This window comes from Rattus norvegicus, chromosome 13, assembly GCF_021556685.1.
Source record: "Rattus norvegicus strain SHRSP/BbbUtx chromosome 13, alternate assembly SHRSP_T2T, whole genome shotgun sequence".
Lineage (NCBI taxonomy): Eukaryota > Metazoa > Chordata > Mammalia > Rodentia > Muridae > Rattus > Rattus norvegicus.
The window spans coordinates 86920698-86933324 of NC_141546.1; the positions used below are offsets into that span (position 1 = coordinate 86920698).

Genomic DNA, 12627 nt, shown 5'->3' on the forward strand with positions numbered 1-12627 from the left:
AACATTCCTTGTCTTTTAAAAATATTTTAAAATGTATCCTTTGAGAATGTCATACATGTATATAATGTATCATGATCATATCTACCCACTCCATTTCCCCCTTCCAACTTTCCCTGAACCACTGTCCCATAAACCTCAACACATGGCCTTACCTACAAATTTCATGTGTATGTGATGTATATGCATGTACATACACACATATGCATACTCACAGGTATATACACATATATATTATAAATAGAGTATGATTATGTGGAATAATAGTGAATCCAATTAGTTTTGTCTTTCCATGGTGTCCTAAGTATATCACACATTTTACACACTTATTTATTAAACCAGTCATTACCTTTGACCTAACATCTCAGTTCCTTTCTATGTCTTCAATTCCTGTTACTTTCTCCTCCCCATGACTCATTTAGCTGCGGAGGCTTTGCACTGAATATTTATTTTACTTAAGTTTTTCATTTTTGGCACTGATTCAGTTCGGTTTTTTTCTTTTGTATTTCCACCTCTTTATTTAATTTCATGTCCACGTCTCGTCTAACAATTACCTTCCTATCTCATTAAACTATTTATGTCTACTTTTATTTCCTTAAGTGGGCCTTCATTTCTTTGATCATGTCAAGGAAATGAGAACATAATCACTCTGTTGATATTCATTTCTAAGTCACTTTGATTAAGAGTCGCTGCTCTAGGTGTGTGTAGTTTAAGGAAGAGGTGGGTTTTGTTTATTTGTATGTTATTGGTATAACTGTCCTGCATGTATGTCCGTGCACCACATGCGTACAGGCCTTCGGAGGTCAAAAGACAGTGTTTGATCCCCTGAAATGGGAGCGACAGACAGTTGTAGGTGCTGGGAATCAAAATCAGGTCCTCTGGAAGTGCAGACAGTGCTAGCCACTGTGCTGTCTCTCCAACACAAGACAAGTCATTTTAATTTTTTTTTTGTATGTATTATATGTGATTTTACAGTGGAGCTCACAGCTCACAGAAATTAAGGTGTCAAGCTTAATTTCTCTTAGGTCAGTTTTGTTTCAGTGAGTATTTGCAATATTCCAGAGGGACAAGGTTATAGTACAGTTGGGGTGTCATTTCCCTCTGTGCCTAGGGTACTAAGCTCTGTCTCTCTAATCCCCCTCTGAAAGTAGGGTACCATTTTTCACTAACCGACACTACCAGGACTAGGCCCATTTATTGCCGGATGTTCTGTGGCATCTCTCATATTCCTTTTCTAGTTCCTACAAACCTTCTCGGTGCTTGGAGATCCTCTGTGACTAATCATTTTTCCTGTTCTCTCTAAGGTGAGCACCTTTCTGGACCAGCTCTGGGTTTGAATCTGGTTTGGGCTCTGGCAAGGTCTTCTACTCTGGATCTAGTTTGGCCATGGCTCTGACTTGAGATCCATCTTTGACTCTATCTTTGCCTTGCTACCTGGGAATGTGTGTCTGCCTTCTGGAATTTGACACACCTGCACCGGGATTTCAGAATGTAGGGTTCTCTCAGCTTAGTTGCTCTTGTCTCACTAAGGGCTACGTGCTGTTCAGTTGTAGAGGCGATTGGTGCTGGTACACGAGTAGGGGAGTTAACTAGGTGATGGCGGAACATGGAGATGCTGAACTCAAAGAACATGGCTTATTCATGTGATTCAAAATGTAATTACCCCTTTGCCTAAAAATACTAATTCATTCTGTGTATTTGTCTCAGCTAAATTGTCACTTCCTTTCAGAAATCTTCCCCAACTCACCCCAGCCTGGAGTACATGCCTCTACCCTCAGAGGTCCCTGCCTTTCTTTTCGCTGCAACGCATATTACCATCTGTTGAAATTCCCTGTGTAATTATCAACATCCATGATATGCCTGGCACATAGTAGGCGCTTAATAAATACTCTGGACAATTAACTAGTAATCAACAAGCACTGTAGTGATATAATGGAAAACACTAGTAAGTAGGCTAAGAAGTAATGCTTCTTAATCAACTCACACTTCCTCCTCTCTCTAGCCTCCGGAAACATCAAACTGAAGTGAAAGCAGCTACTAGACCAGTTCTTTTTCTCCACAAGACGGGAGTCTGACTGGAGATGGCCCAGCACCATCTATGGATCTGGCTCCTTTGCCTGCAAACCTGTGAGTTCTGAACCTTGTTAGGATTCAACTCCTATTTCATAACTTTTTAGAAATTACTCTTGGGAGGGCAGGTGCATGTCCCTTTGATCTAGTTTCAACCAAACTTCCTGGGTGTCTGTTCATTTATACTCAAACTACTGAACTAGAGGGAAAACTTAAGAGCCAAACAATGTGCTTCAGTGCATTAAACCAGTCTTCTTTCACTTGCCGTCCCAGTGCCTGCGCTCCCCTCTTCCTATCGTCCTTTTGGTTGCTGCACTGTTTGAGTTAAGCTTCTCTTTTCCAGCTTCATTTCAGCTTGACGATTCTTTTGTATTTCCATCTACTTATTTAATTCTCTTGTCATAACTGGTCTTATCTGTGCATGTCTGGGACAAAGTAGGCACTTAATAAATATTTGTTGGGTAGTTAATTAATTAATTAATGCTGATCACGCGAATTGTATAATGGAAAATACCAGCAAACAGGCTAAGAACCAATGCTACTTTTTATTTTTCTTTTTTTTTTAAGATTTATTTATTTAATGTATATGAGTACACGGTAGCTGTCTTCAGACACACCAGAAGAGGACATCAGACCCCATTACAGATGGTTGTAAGCTACTGACTGTGTGGTTGCTGGGATTTGAACTCAGGACCTCTGGAAGAGCAGTCAGCGTTCTTAACCACTGAGCCATCTCTCCAGCCCCCTTTTTTTTTTTTTTTTTTTTTTGGTTCTTTTTTTCGGAGCTGGGGACCGAACCCAGGGTCTTGCGCTTCCTAGGTAAGCGCTCTACCACTGAGCTAAATCCCCAGCCCCTAGTCCCTTTTTTTTTATCCCACCCCCAATTTGTTGAAAATAGAAGTATTTTCAACATATGTCCTGGCTATAGTTTCACCTCCCTAAACTCCTCCCAGTGTCCTCCTCCCCTCTAGATCCACTCCTTTTCTGTCCCTCATTAGAATAGAACAGGCTTCTAAATAAGCAAACATGTCAAAATAAAATATAATGTGATGAAACAAAAACCACCACACTGAGGCTGAACAATACAGTCCAACAGGAGGAAAGAAGCCAAGAGCAGACACAAGACTGTCTCATTCACACACTCAGGAGTCCCTTAAAATTATTAAGACATGTGCAGAGCCAGGTAAGTCCTGTGCTTCCTGTTTCAGCCTCTGAGTTCATGTCAGCGCTGATGATTTGACTCAGAGGGTTACCCTGGTGTCCTCCTGGCTCTTATACTCTTCCTATCTCCTATTCTGTGGGGTTCCCTGAGTTCTGATGGGAGATATTTGGTAAGTTGTCCCATTTAGAGCTGTGGGTTCCAGGGACTCTATGTCCACATAATGTCTGGCTGTGAGTCTCTGTATGTTCCCATCTGCTGCAGGAGAAAGCCTCTCTGGTGATGACTGAAAAAGACACTGATCTGTGAGTAGAGAAGAATGTCATTGGGAGTCATTTTTTTTTTGGATACTTTGTTTTTAAAACCAGCAGTGTTTGGTTTGACCCAGGGTCTCTGGGCTATCTAGTCTCTAGGTCATCTGAGCAGTGTTAGGTATGGGTTCCATCTCATAAAGCAGGCGTTAAGTCAAATGAGACTTTGGTTGGTTACGACCACAACTTCTGTGTCACCATTGCCCTAGCATGTCTTGCATACAGGTCAGATTATACATAAAAGGTTTTGTGGCTGGGTTTACTTTCCCTTTTGGTAGCTTACAGAGTTAGCTTTCCACACCAGAGACACTGGAACATATGGGCAAAGGCTCCATGTAGGCGCCAGCTCAACTTCTCCGTGTTTAATGAGCTGTGTGGGTATTGTCCTTGGCAACGGGGTCCCACCTTGTAAAAAGCAACCACATTGACTTAGCCACAGCCTAGGTCATTGGGGACTTCCATGAGACTCCCTTGGCCAACAGCTCAATAAAAGGCAACCCAAACGTGCTACTGGAAACTTCCTTGAGTGACAAGAGATGGACAGTTGGAGCTCTATCTCCCCAATTATTAAAGGACCTCATTAGGGTTGTCTTCATATATTTTAGGAAAATTTCCACTGCACTAGGTTTCCATGTCATCCACAAATGCCCGTCAATTACAGGTGTCTCTCCCTACATTGCCTCCTTCAACCCTAGCTCCCTACCTGTTCCTCCCCTCATGTTCCTGTCCCCACATACCCCCAGTCCACCCATAAAATTTATTCTATTACCTCTCCCAGGGAGATCCATGTGTCTCCCTTTTTCCTTTCTCTATACCTAACCTCTCTGGGTCTGTGGAATGTAGGTTGGTAAACCTTTAGTTAATGGCTGAATACATATCATATTTACCTTTCTGGATTCGGGTTACCTCACTCAGAATGACTTTTTTCTAGTTCCATCCATTTGCCTTTAAATTTCATTATATCAATTTTTAAAGAGCCAAGTAGTATACTCCATTGTATAAATGTACCACAATGTCTCTGCTTATTCTTGTGAAGAGACATCTAGATTATTTCTAGTTCAGGGCTAATATGAATAGAGCAGCAGTGAACATGGTTAAACAAGTGTACCTGTAGTCTCATGAAGCATCTTTTGGGTATATGCCCCTGAGAAGTATAAATGGATCTTGGAGTAGGTTGATGCTCAACTTTCTGAGGATTTTTAATTTAATTTCCATATTATTTTCCATAGTGGCCGTACAAATTTACCCTCCCACCACCAATGAATATTTTCCTTTGTCCACATCTTTTCCAAAATGAGTTGTCACTTATGTTACTGATCTTAGCTATTCTGACAGGTATAAAATGAAATCTTAAAATCATTTTGGTTTGGGTTGGGGATTTAGCTCAGTGGTAGAGCGCTTACCTAGCAAGCGCAAGGCCCTGGGTTCGGTCCCCAGCTCTGAAAAAAAAAAATCATTTTGGTTTGCATCTTCCTGATGGCTAAGGATGTTGATCATTTCTTTAAGTGTTTCTCAGCCATTTGAGTTTCCTTTATTGAGAATACTCTGTTTAGATCTGTACCACCATTTTCTTTTTTTTCCTCCATATTTATTAAATTGGGTATTATTTACATTTCAATTGTTATTACCTTTCCCGGTTTCCAGGCCAACATCCCCCTAACCTCTCCCCCTCCCCTTCTATACGGGTGTTCCCCTCTCCATCCTCCCCCCATTACTGCCCTCCCCACAACAGTCCCATTCACTGGGGGTTCAGTCTTAGCAGGACCAAGGGCTTCCCCTTCCACTGGTGCTCTTACTAGGCTATTCATTGCTATCTATGAGGTCGGAGTCCAGGGTCAGTCCATGTATAGTCTTTGGGTAGTGGCTTAGTCCCTGGAAGCTCTGGTTGCTTGGCATTGTTGTTCATATGGGGTCTGGAGCCCCTTCAAGCTCTTTCAGTCCTTTCTAAGATTCCTTCAACGGGGGTCCCGTTCTCAGTTCAGTGGTTTAATGATGGCATTCGCCTATGTATTTGCTGTATTCTGGCTGTGTCTCTCAGAAGAGAGCTACATCCGGTTCCTGTCAGCCTGCACTTCTTTGCTTCATCCATCTTATCTAGTTTGTGGCTGTATATGTATGGGTCACATGTGGGGCAGGCTCTGAATGGGTGCTCCTTCACCCTCTGTTCTAAACTTTGCTTCCCTATTCCCTCCCAAGTGTATTCTTGTTCCCCTTTTAAAGAAGGAGTGTACCACCATTTTCAAGTAGGGTTATTTAGGTTCTTGATATCTAGCTTCTTGAGTTTTTTTTTTTAATGTATTTTGGATATTAGTCCTCTATCAGATGTAGAGTCGGTAGAATCTTTTCCCATTCTGTAGGCTGCCATTTTGTCCAAATGACAGAGCGCTCTGCCTTACAGCTCTTCAGTTTCAAGAAGTCCCATCTTGTCGATCTTCCTGCCTGTGCCTTCCGTGTTCTGTTCAAGTCTTCTCCTGTGCCAATGAGTACAACAGTGTGCCCCAACTTTCTTTCTACCAGTTCTTAAGTTGAGGTCTTTGATCAACTTGCAAGTATGGGTCTCTTTGCATTCTTTTACATGCAGACATCCAGTTTTCTCAGTACCATTTGTTGAAGATGCTGTTTTCCAATGTGTGTTTCTGGCTTCTTTATTTAAAAAAACAGGAAACCAAAAAATCAAGTATCCATAGGCCTGTGGATTTATGTCTGGGTTTTCAATTCAATTCCATTGGTCAACTTGTCAGTTTTTATGTCAATATCATGTTACTTTTTTATTATTGCTTTGTAATATTACTTGAGATCAGCAATGGTGAGCCTCCAGCATTTTTTTATTGTTCAGAATTGTTTTAGTTATTCTGGGTTTTTTGGTTTTCCATATGAAATTAAGAATTGTTCTTTCAATGTCTTTGAAGAATTGTGTTGGATTTTAATGGGGATTGAATTGATTTTGTAGAATGCTTTGGGTAGGACGGACATTTTTTTTTACTATGTTAATCCTACTGATCTATGAGCACAGAGGATCTGTCTTCTGATATTTTCTTCTATTTCTTTCTTGAAAGGCTTAAACTTTTTATCATACAAGCCTTTCATTTGCTTAGGTAGACTTACTACAAGATAGTTTATATAATTTGAGCCTATTATGAAAGGTCTTGTTTCCTGGATTTTTTTTTCCTCAGTACATTTGTAGTTTGCATATAGGATGGCTATGATTTTTATGAGTTAATTCTGTATCTGGCTACTTCAGTGAATGTGTTTATCAGTTGTAGAGTTTTTCAGGTGGAATTTTAGGGTCACTTATGCATGCTATCATATCATCTGCAAATAAAGATATTTTGACTTCTTCTTTATCAGTTTATGTCCCCTTGATCTCCTTCAGTTTCTTGTTGCTTAGGTATGGAGGAATGGACAAGCTTGCCTAGTGCCTGATTTTAGTGGAATTGGTTTGACTTTCTCTCCACTTAATTTGATATTAGCTATGACTTTGTTGTAAAGAAGCCTTTATTATGTACATGTCTGTCCTTTGTGTCTTTGGTCTCTCTCCAGGACTTTTCTACAGCTAATGAGATGATCATGTGTTTTTTCATTCACTTCTTTATATGATATATATATTATATATAATAATTTTTATATTTATATATATTTATGATATATAATATATATTATATTATATATTATATATTTTACATATATGAGATATATATTTTTTAAATCATCTCTTCATTTCTTGGATGCAGCAGAAAGATAGATTCTGTTTTCATATTCATTCTGTTAGCCCGTGTGTTTCTATGGGGAGACCTGAGACTAGTAATATTGAGATATGTCAACAACCAATGATTGTTGATTCCTGTTATTTTGTTTTTGTTGTTGTTATTACTGTTGTTATTGTTCATGGTGGTGGTGGTCTGTGAGTGTGTGTGCATGTCTGAATATAACAAGTCTTTGAAAAAATATTAGCCTCATATAGTGGTATACACCTTTAATCCTATTACTTGGGAGACAGAGGCAGAGGAACTCCAGACCATTCTGGTCTACATAAGGAGTTCTAGGCCAGAACCTCCATTCATAGTGATAGCCTGTCTTAAAAACACGTATATATAAGCTGATTCTAATGTTGTGTGTTTCACACTGTGTTTCATGCTTTGTTAGGAAGGGTCCTGGCTCTGTTGTACAGAGATCCCAGTCAGGACTTTGTTGTTTGTGTAATGGTCCAAGTGAGCTAAAAAGGCTGAAAAATGGTAGCAGTTTGAACTCGAGTACAGGGTATTGGGGTTCTAGAAAGAAACCAGGGATGAGATATTCATTTTGTCAAAATGAATATTCAAAATGAGAGATGCAGCCTTTTCCTAAAGAAATCAGAAGTACCTATTACCCTAAGTGTACCTATGTTTCCCCTATTAAGGATTATTGCAGATACTCCTAAGGGCATAATATGTTCTGGATTCTCTGGCTGCCATCCCTGGTGGAGTGGTTCCTTCTATTCAGGGCTGAACATGGAGCTCGATACTGCTTTTCTACCACTCCCCAACATTCAGAGCACTGGAATAGTGGGCTAAGGAGAACTGTATGTAGAGCCCTTTGTATTTCCCTGAAATCACTGATACCAGGGAAGTTGGAGACGGTGAACTCATGACTTCTTTGTGCTGGAAAAGCTTTTTCAAAACCAAAACTTACAGTCTTATGCTCTGATTCAACTTTCTTGTGTTTTTGTGACTGTCTTCCATGTGTCCTAGGGCCAGTAAGTTTCCAGGGACACAAGACAGATGAGTCTACCACCTTGCTTCTTGCTTGTGTCCTCTACAAGTCTTTCCAGTATTCTTCTGATTATTTTCTTTTATCCTCCCATTCCTTCTATCTGTTCAACCCTTGCCCTTTGATCCTTTCTCCTTTCTTCCACCAGTAATAGCAAAAATTAACCACGTGGGAAGCACTCACTATTTGTCTGACATAATTCTAAGTCCTGCACAGTTATTACTTTGTTCAATCCCAGGATACACTATAAGATGGATAGAATTAAAACACACATTTTCGGATGAAAACATTGATACATGACACTCAGAGGTCAAGTGAGGAGTTTTGTTTCATTCAAAGATTAAGTATATGCTAATATTAAGAAACGTTAATAAAGCAAGACCGCGCCTCTGGTTGTAGAGTGTTGTAGGTTTCTAAAAACAAAACAAAACAATTGTGATCCAGGAGTTTCTATAATTATGGAGAGTGACATAGGATTTCTGCTGTCCAGCCCCTTCCTTCCTTGTTGCTATCAACAATCTCTTGACTTATTTTGACTAATTATAACTCTTCTTTCAGTGTTGTATACCCAAGCTCTCTCTGTCCAACCTCCCAGCTTTCAGATATGGAGGGAGCTTCTAACCACACAGTTAACTGTGGGGTGGAAAACAAAACAAAAAAGGGGTAGTTTAGCTACTGCCCCATTCCCACAAAAAAAGAACAAAAACAAGAAATACTTATTTAAAGACTCATGAAGAGACAAAGGGTAAGCAGTATGTGTTAAGCAACAGTTTAACCCTCTCTGATTCCTCTCTCTCTGTTACACCCTCCCCCCAACACCCATCCCCGCCTCAGTTCCACCTCATTCCAGTGTCCCAACCCTCCTTTTATTCTCTCAGAGTGGTCTCTGGTATTATGTTAGTCCCTTCAACAATGCTTGTTTGCTTGTTTGCTTGTTTGCTTGCTTGTTTGGGGTATTTATGAATGTGTGTCATGCATATGTGTGTGCCTGTGCATGGGGGAGGCATATATGCCTACGTGCATGCAGGTGCATATGTATGCCCCTGCAGTAGGAGATCTGAGGTCAACACACAATGTCTTCCTTAATTGCTCTCTACCTTATATTTTTAAGACAGGTTCTCTAAGTGAACCTGAAGGTCACTGATTCAGCTAGGTTGGCTCTCAGGAATCTGCCTGTCTCTTCCCACCCCAAGCCTCCCATGATGCTGGAAATACAGATGTGGGCTAGAGATATGAATTCAGGTCATCATGCTTACAGAGCAATTACTTGACAGACTGAGTCATCCTCCAGCCTCTTACTCATTTAAGAAACAATATAGTTGTCAGGATATGCCAGCCCACAGATATTGTCCTATTTAGTTATGAGGTCAATGTTATCACCAAAGTTATTGTAAAGTTGGGGAACCTGAGGCATGAAGGGGTTGCTAATTTTCTCTAGGACTGACAGCTAGTTCCCCATAAAACCAGGAGTCGCAGCCAGGAAGTCATGTTCTTAATCAGCAGGTAATGGTGGCTTACAAAGGGACAGGCCAAGGATACTCCTCATTGCAAGATTTCTTGAGGATCTCTAATGTCATTCCATTTAGTACACACACTGTGGAGACCTGTCACCTCATCTAGTCCTCACAGTCCCTCAAAATGACAGCTCCGATTAGTTTCATTTGCCAGCTAAGACTGTGGGTCTGAGCTGGTTCAGGACATTCTTGGACACTTAACTGGACAGCAATAGAGCCTTGCAGTGAATGTGTTTCTTGATTGGCAGTTTGAGGCACTGTTGCTACGTGTGGGTCCTATATGGACTTTTCTTTTCAAACACAGTAGATGTTCTGCTAGAATGAAGCTATAATTTGCTGACCACTCCTTATTAATCAGTTTAAACTCTAAGCAAGACCCAGAGACCTCCCTGGGAAGAGTTCTCCCTGGTCCCTCATTCTTAATTTTGCAGTTGGATTTTCTACCTTGTTTGTTCTATTTCATTTTTCTATTTATAAATACTTATTGTACCCATAGCAAGAGAAAGTGTTTGTGTTTATTCTATCTCCCAGCCCTGAGAAATACTTAAAAACCATCCACTGGTTATAAAAGAAACATCAGGGGTTGGGGATTTAGCTCAGTGGTAGAGCGCTTGCCTAGCAAGCACAAGGCCCTGGGTTCGGTCCCCAGCTCCGAAAAAAAGGAAAAAAAATAAAAGAAACATCAGTGATAGAAATAAAGACTCTGTATTGAGTGGGGTGGGTTCAGGGAAGGAGCCGTGATGACAAACTAATACACATACTTGAGACTTTAGTAGTTGTGTCTGGCACAAAAAAAGAAAAAATAGTGAGTGGGCTTCTTAGCACTGGTGGTCAGGTCAGAACACAGTCCGTGGATGAAGCTGTGTGAGGAGAGTTCTAAGTATGTGTGAGAAAACTCCAAGAAAACAAGGCAAGAGGCTTGTGACCTCAGCCCTCCGAAGCACAAGATTACTCTTGGGATGTGCTTCTGTGCCCTCATAGGTGTCTGTACTCACAGTAGGTCTGCTTCAGATAAGCCATTGCCTTTGCTGTAGTCATTCAGTCATGCACAGCTTGTCCATGTGATTGCATCTAGTTTGAACTCCTGTGAACGTTGCTCATATGAGGAAATCAGAATATAAATTATCTGAGGCCCTAAATGAAATCAGCTTCTGTGTGAGACTTTAGTCTGCCTCATTTTCAGGCTCTGCTCTCTCAAGTCTCACTACCTCTAGAGCAGTGACAGTCAGGATAGATGAGATGATGTTGGTGACTCGACCTACATACGTGTGCTCTGAGACGAAGTGTCCATGGCCTATATGGCCGATGGGGGAAGAGAAAGAATGGGAAGAGTGACTTAGGTCTAATGCGGCAGGACATGGATGATGGTGACCTGTGTGACAGAAGACTGTAACTTGACAAGCAGGGAAATGGTATATGCTCTTCAGAGACTCTAAGAAGATCTACAAGAAATTTTCTTCTATCCAGTTAGAGACCTCCTAGCCCATCAAGTTCTCAAATTCAGGTGATGTCCTGACACTTTTCTTTTGTTTATTCTTTTAAATTCTCTTTTTTAACCATCTCTGTTGTCTGCTTCCGTAGCAGCTTTTGGCAACTACTTATTCACTGAATGTGTGTTGGTAAAGTCCACATCTAGACACGGAAAAATGATGAAACACAGGTCACCATCTGATACGTAGAATGATCTGTTGTTCCACAAGTACTATAGAGCCTGAAGAAACAAAAAGAGAAAGGCTGCCTCTTACAGAGTCTGTCCACTGTGCTCCGTCCGAACTGATGTCATCCTGTGATACCTGCTCCAGATGCCGTCTTCCTTGGAGCTATCAAAAGATCACTGCAAACAGACTTTTACCACGTTTTGTAGTTTGCATATGACATCTGCCCCAACTCATAAATTTCATCTGATAAAGGCTTAGTTTTGACCTAACGGGCTTTGGGAAGTGATCCATTACAAGGGTTCTAACTTCACCAGTGGGTTAATCCTTTGATGTGTACAAAATCGGATGAGCACATTAGAAAGTGATGGAAATTAGGAGATGGGTGTCTAATCAGAAGACACCGATTACTGGAAATTATGCCGTAGAAAGGGAGAGCTTGTTTCCAGACCTTTCCAGTCTGTCTCTGGTTACCGGGTACCATGAGGAGAAAAGCTAGCCCCTGTCACCATGTTCCATGGTATTCCACCTTGCCCCAAGCGTACAGCTGTGAAGCCAAGTGACTATAAACTAAATCGGTCCTCCTTTGATTCGTGCTATAGCTTCTTCCACAGCAACAGACTCTGAACACATCATTCAAACCTGCATCGGTGGTAGCATTTCTAGTCTTTGTTTCTCCTTTGGAAGCACGGCCTGGTCTTACTCTTCCCATTTGTGGTCTGCTATATGGAAGTTGGGAAATAAGGCTAGTCAGCTGATGTTGTAGCTGCAAAACACTTCTTCTTTACTCGGATCTCAAGGTTTCTGCAACTACTTGGTCTACATCATCAATTTCTTGTTAGCTCGTAAGACCTGTGTCTCAAGATTTTTTTGCATCAAAATAATTGAAGCCACCATTTATTTGTATCGCACATCGATAAGTGCTGTTTCATAATGCATCATTTGTTGTCCATGTTTAGAAATGAGGAGTTAAGGACCATTGGATTTCAATAATATTTTTCAAGATTATGCTGGCGGGTTCAAGTACACCTGAATCCTACACATATACACATCACTGACATACATTCTATCAAGTTTGATCCTGGTCTTCTTATTCTTAGAGGCTGGTCTCATCTTCTACATGACTGAAGGTGTGAAGGCCATCAAGCATGGCTATCTTTCAGTTTATGTTTGTC

At 40.8% G+C, this 12627-nt stretch overlaps 1 protein-coding gene and 1 long non-coding RNA gene across 40 annotated transcripts in view; one reads left to right on the forward strand and one right to left on the reverse strand.

Moving 5' to 3' along the window:
* Positions 1-12627, reverse strand: part of LOC103692288 (uncharacterized) — a 140921-nt gene that overhangs the window by 86190 nt on the left and 42104 nt on the right. Inside the window, exon 4 of one of the 26 annotated variants that reach the window (XR_015636171.1) lies at positions 10489-12174. The exons of 24 other annotated variants lie outside the window; for them this stretch is intronic. This is a non-coding gene — a long non-coding RNA (uncharacterized LOC103692288). Of the gene's footprint in view, positions 1-10488; positions 12175-12627 lie in introns of those variants that run through there. One more of the 26 variants, XR_015636183.1, reaches the window with a different exon arrangement.
* Positions 1-12627, forward strand: part of Cd84 (CD84 molecule) — a 39616-nt gene that overhangs the window by 1053 nt on the left and 25936 nt on the right. For 8 of the 14 annotated variants that reach the window (XM_087581460.1, XM_087581462.1, XM_087581464.1 and 5 more), the window contains exon 1: positions 2042-2124. In XM_087581460.1, the coding sequence (XP_087437586.1) occupies positions 2079-2124 (46 nt within the window). In that variant the 5' untranslated portion in view covers positions 2042-2078. Of the gene's footprint in view, positions 1-1999; positions 2125-2634; positions 3251-12627 lie in introns of those variants that run through there. The other 6 variants (NM_001412900.1, NM_001412901.1, NM_001412898.1 and 3 more) reach the window with 2 other exon arrangements.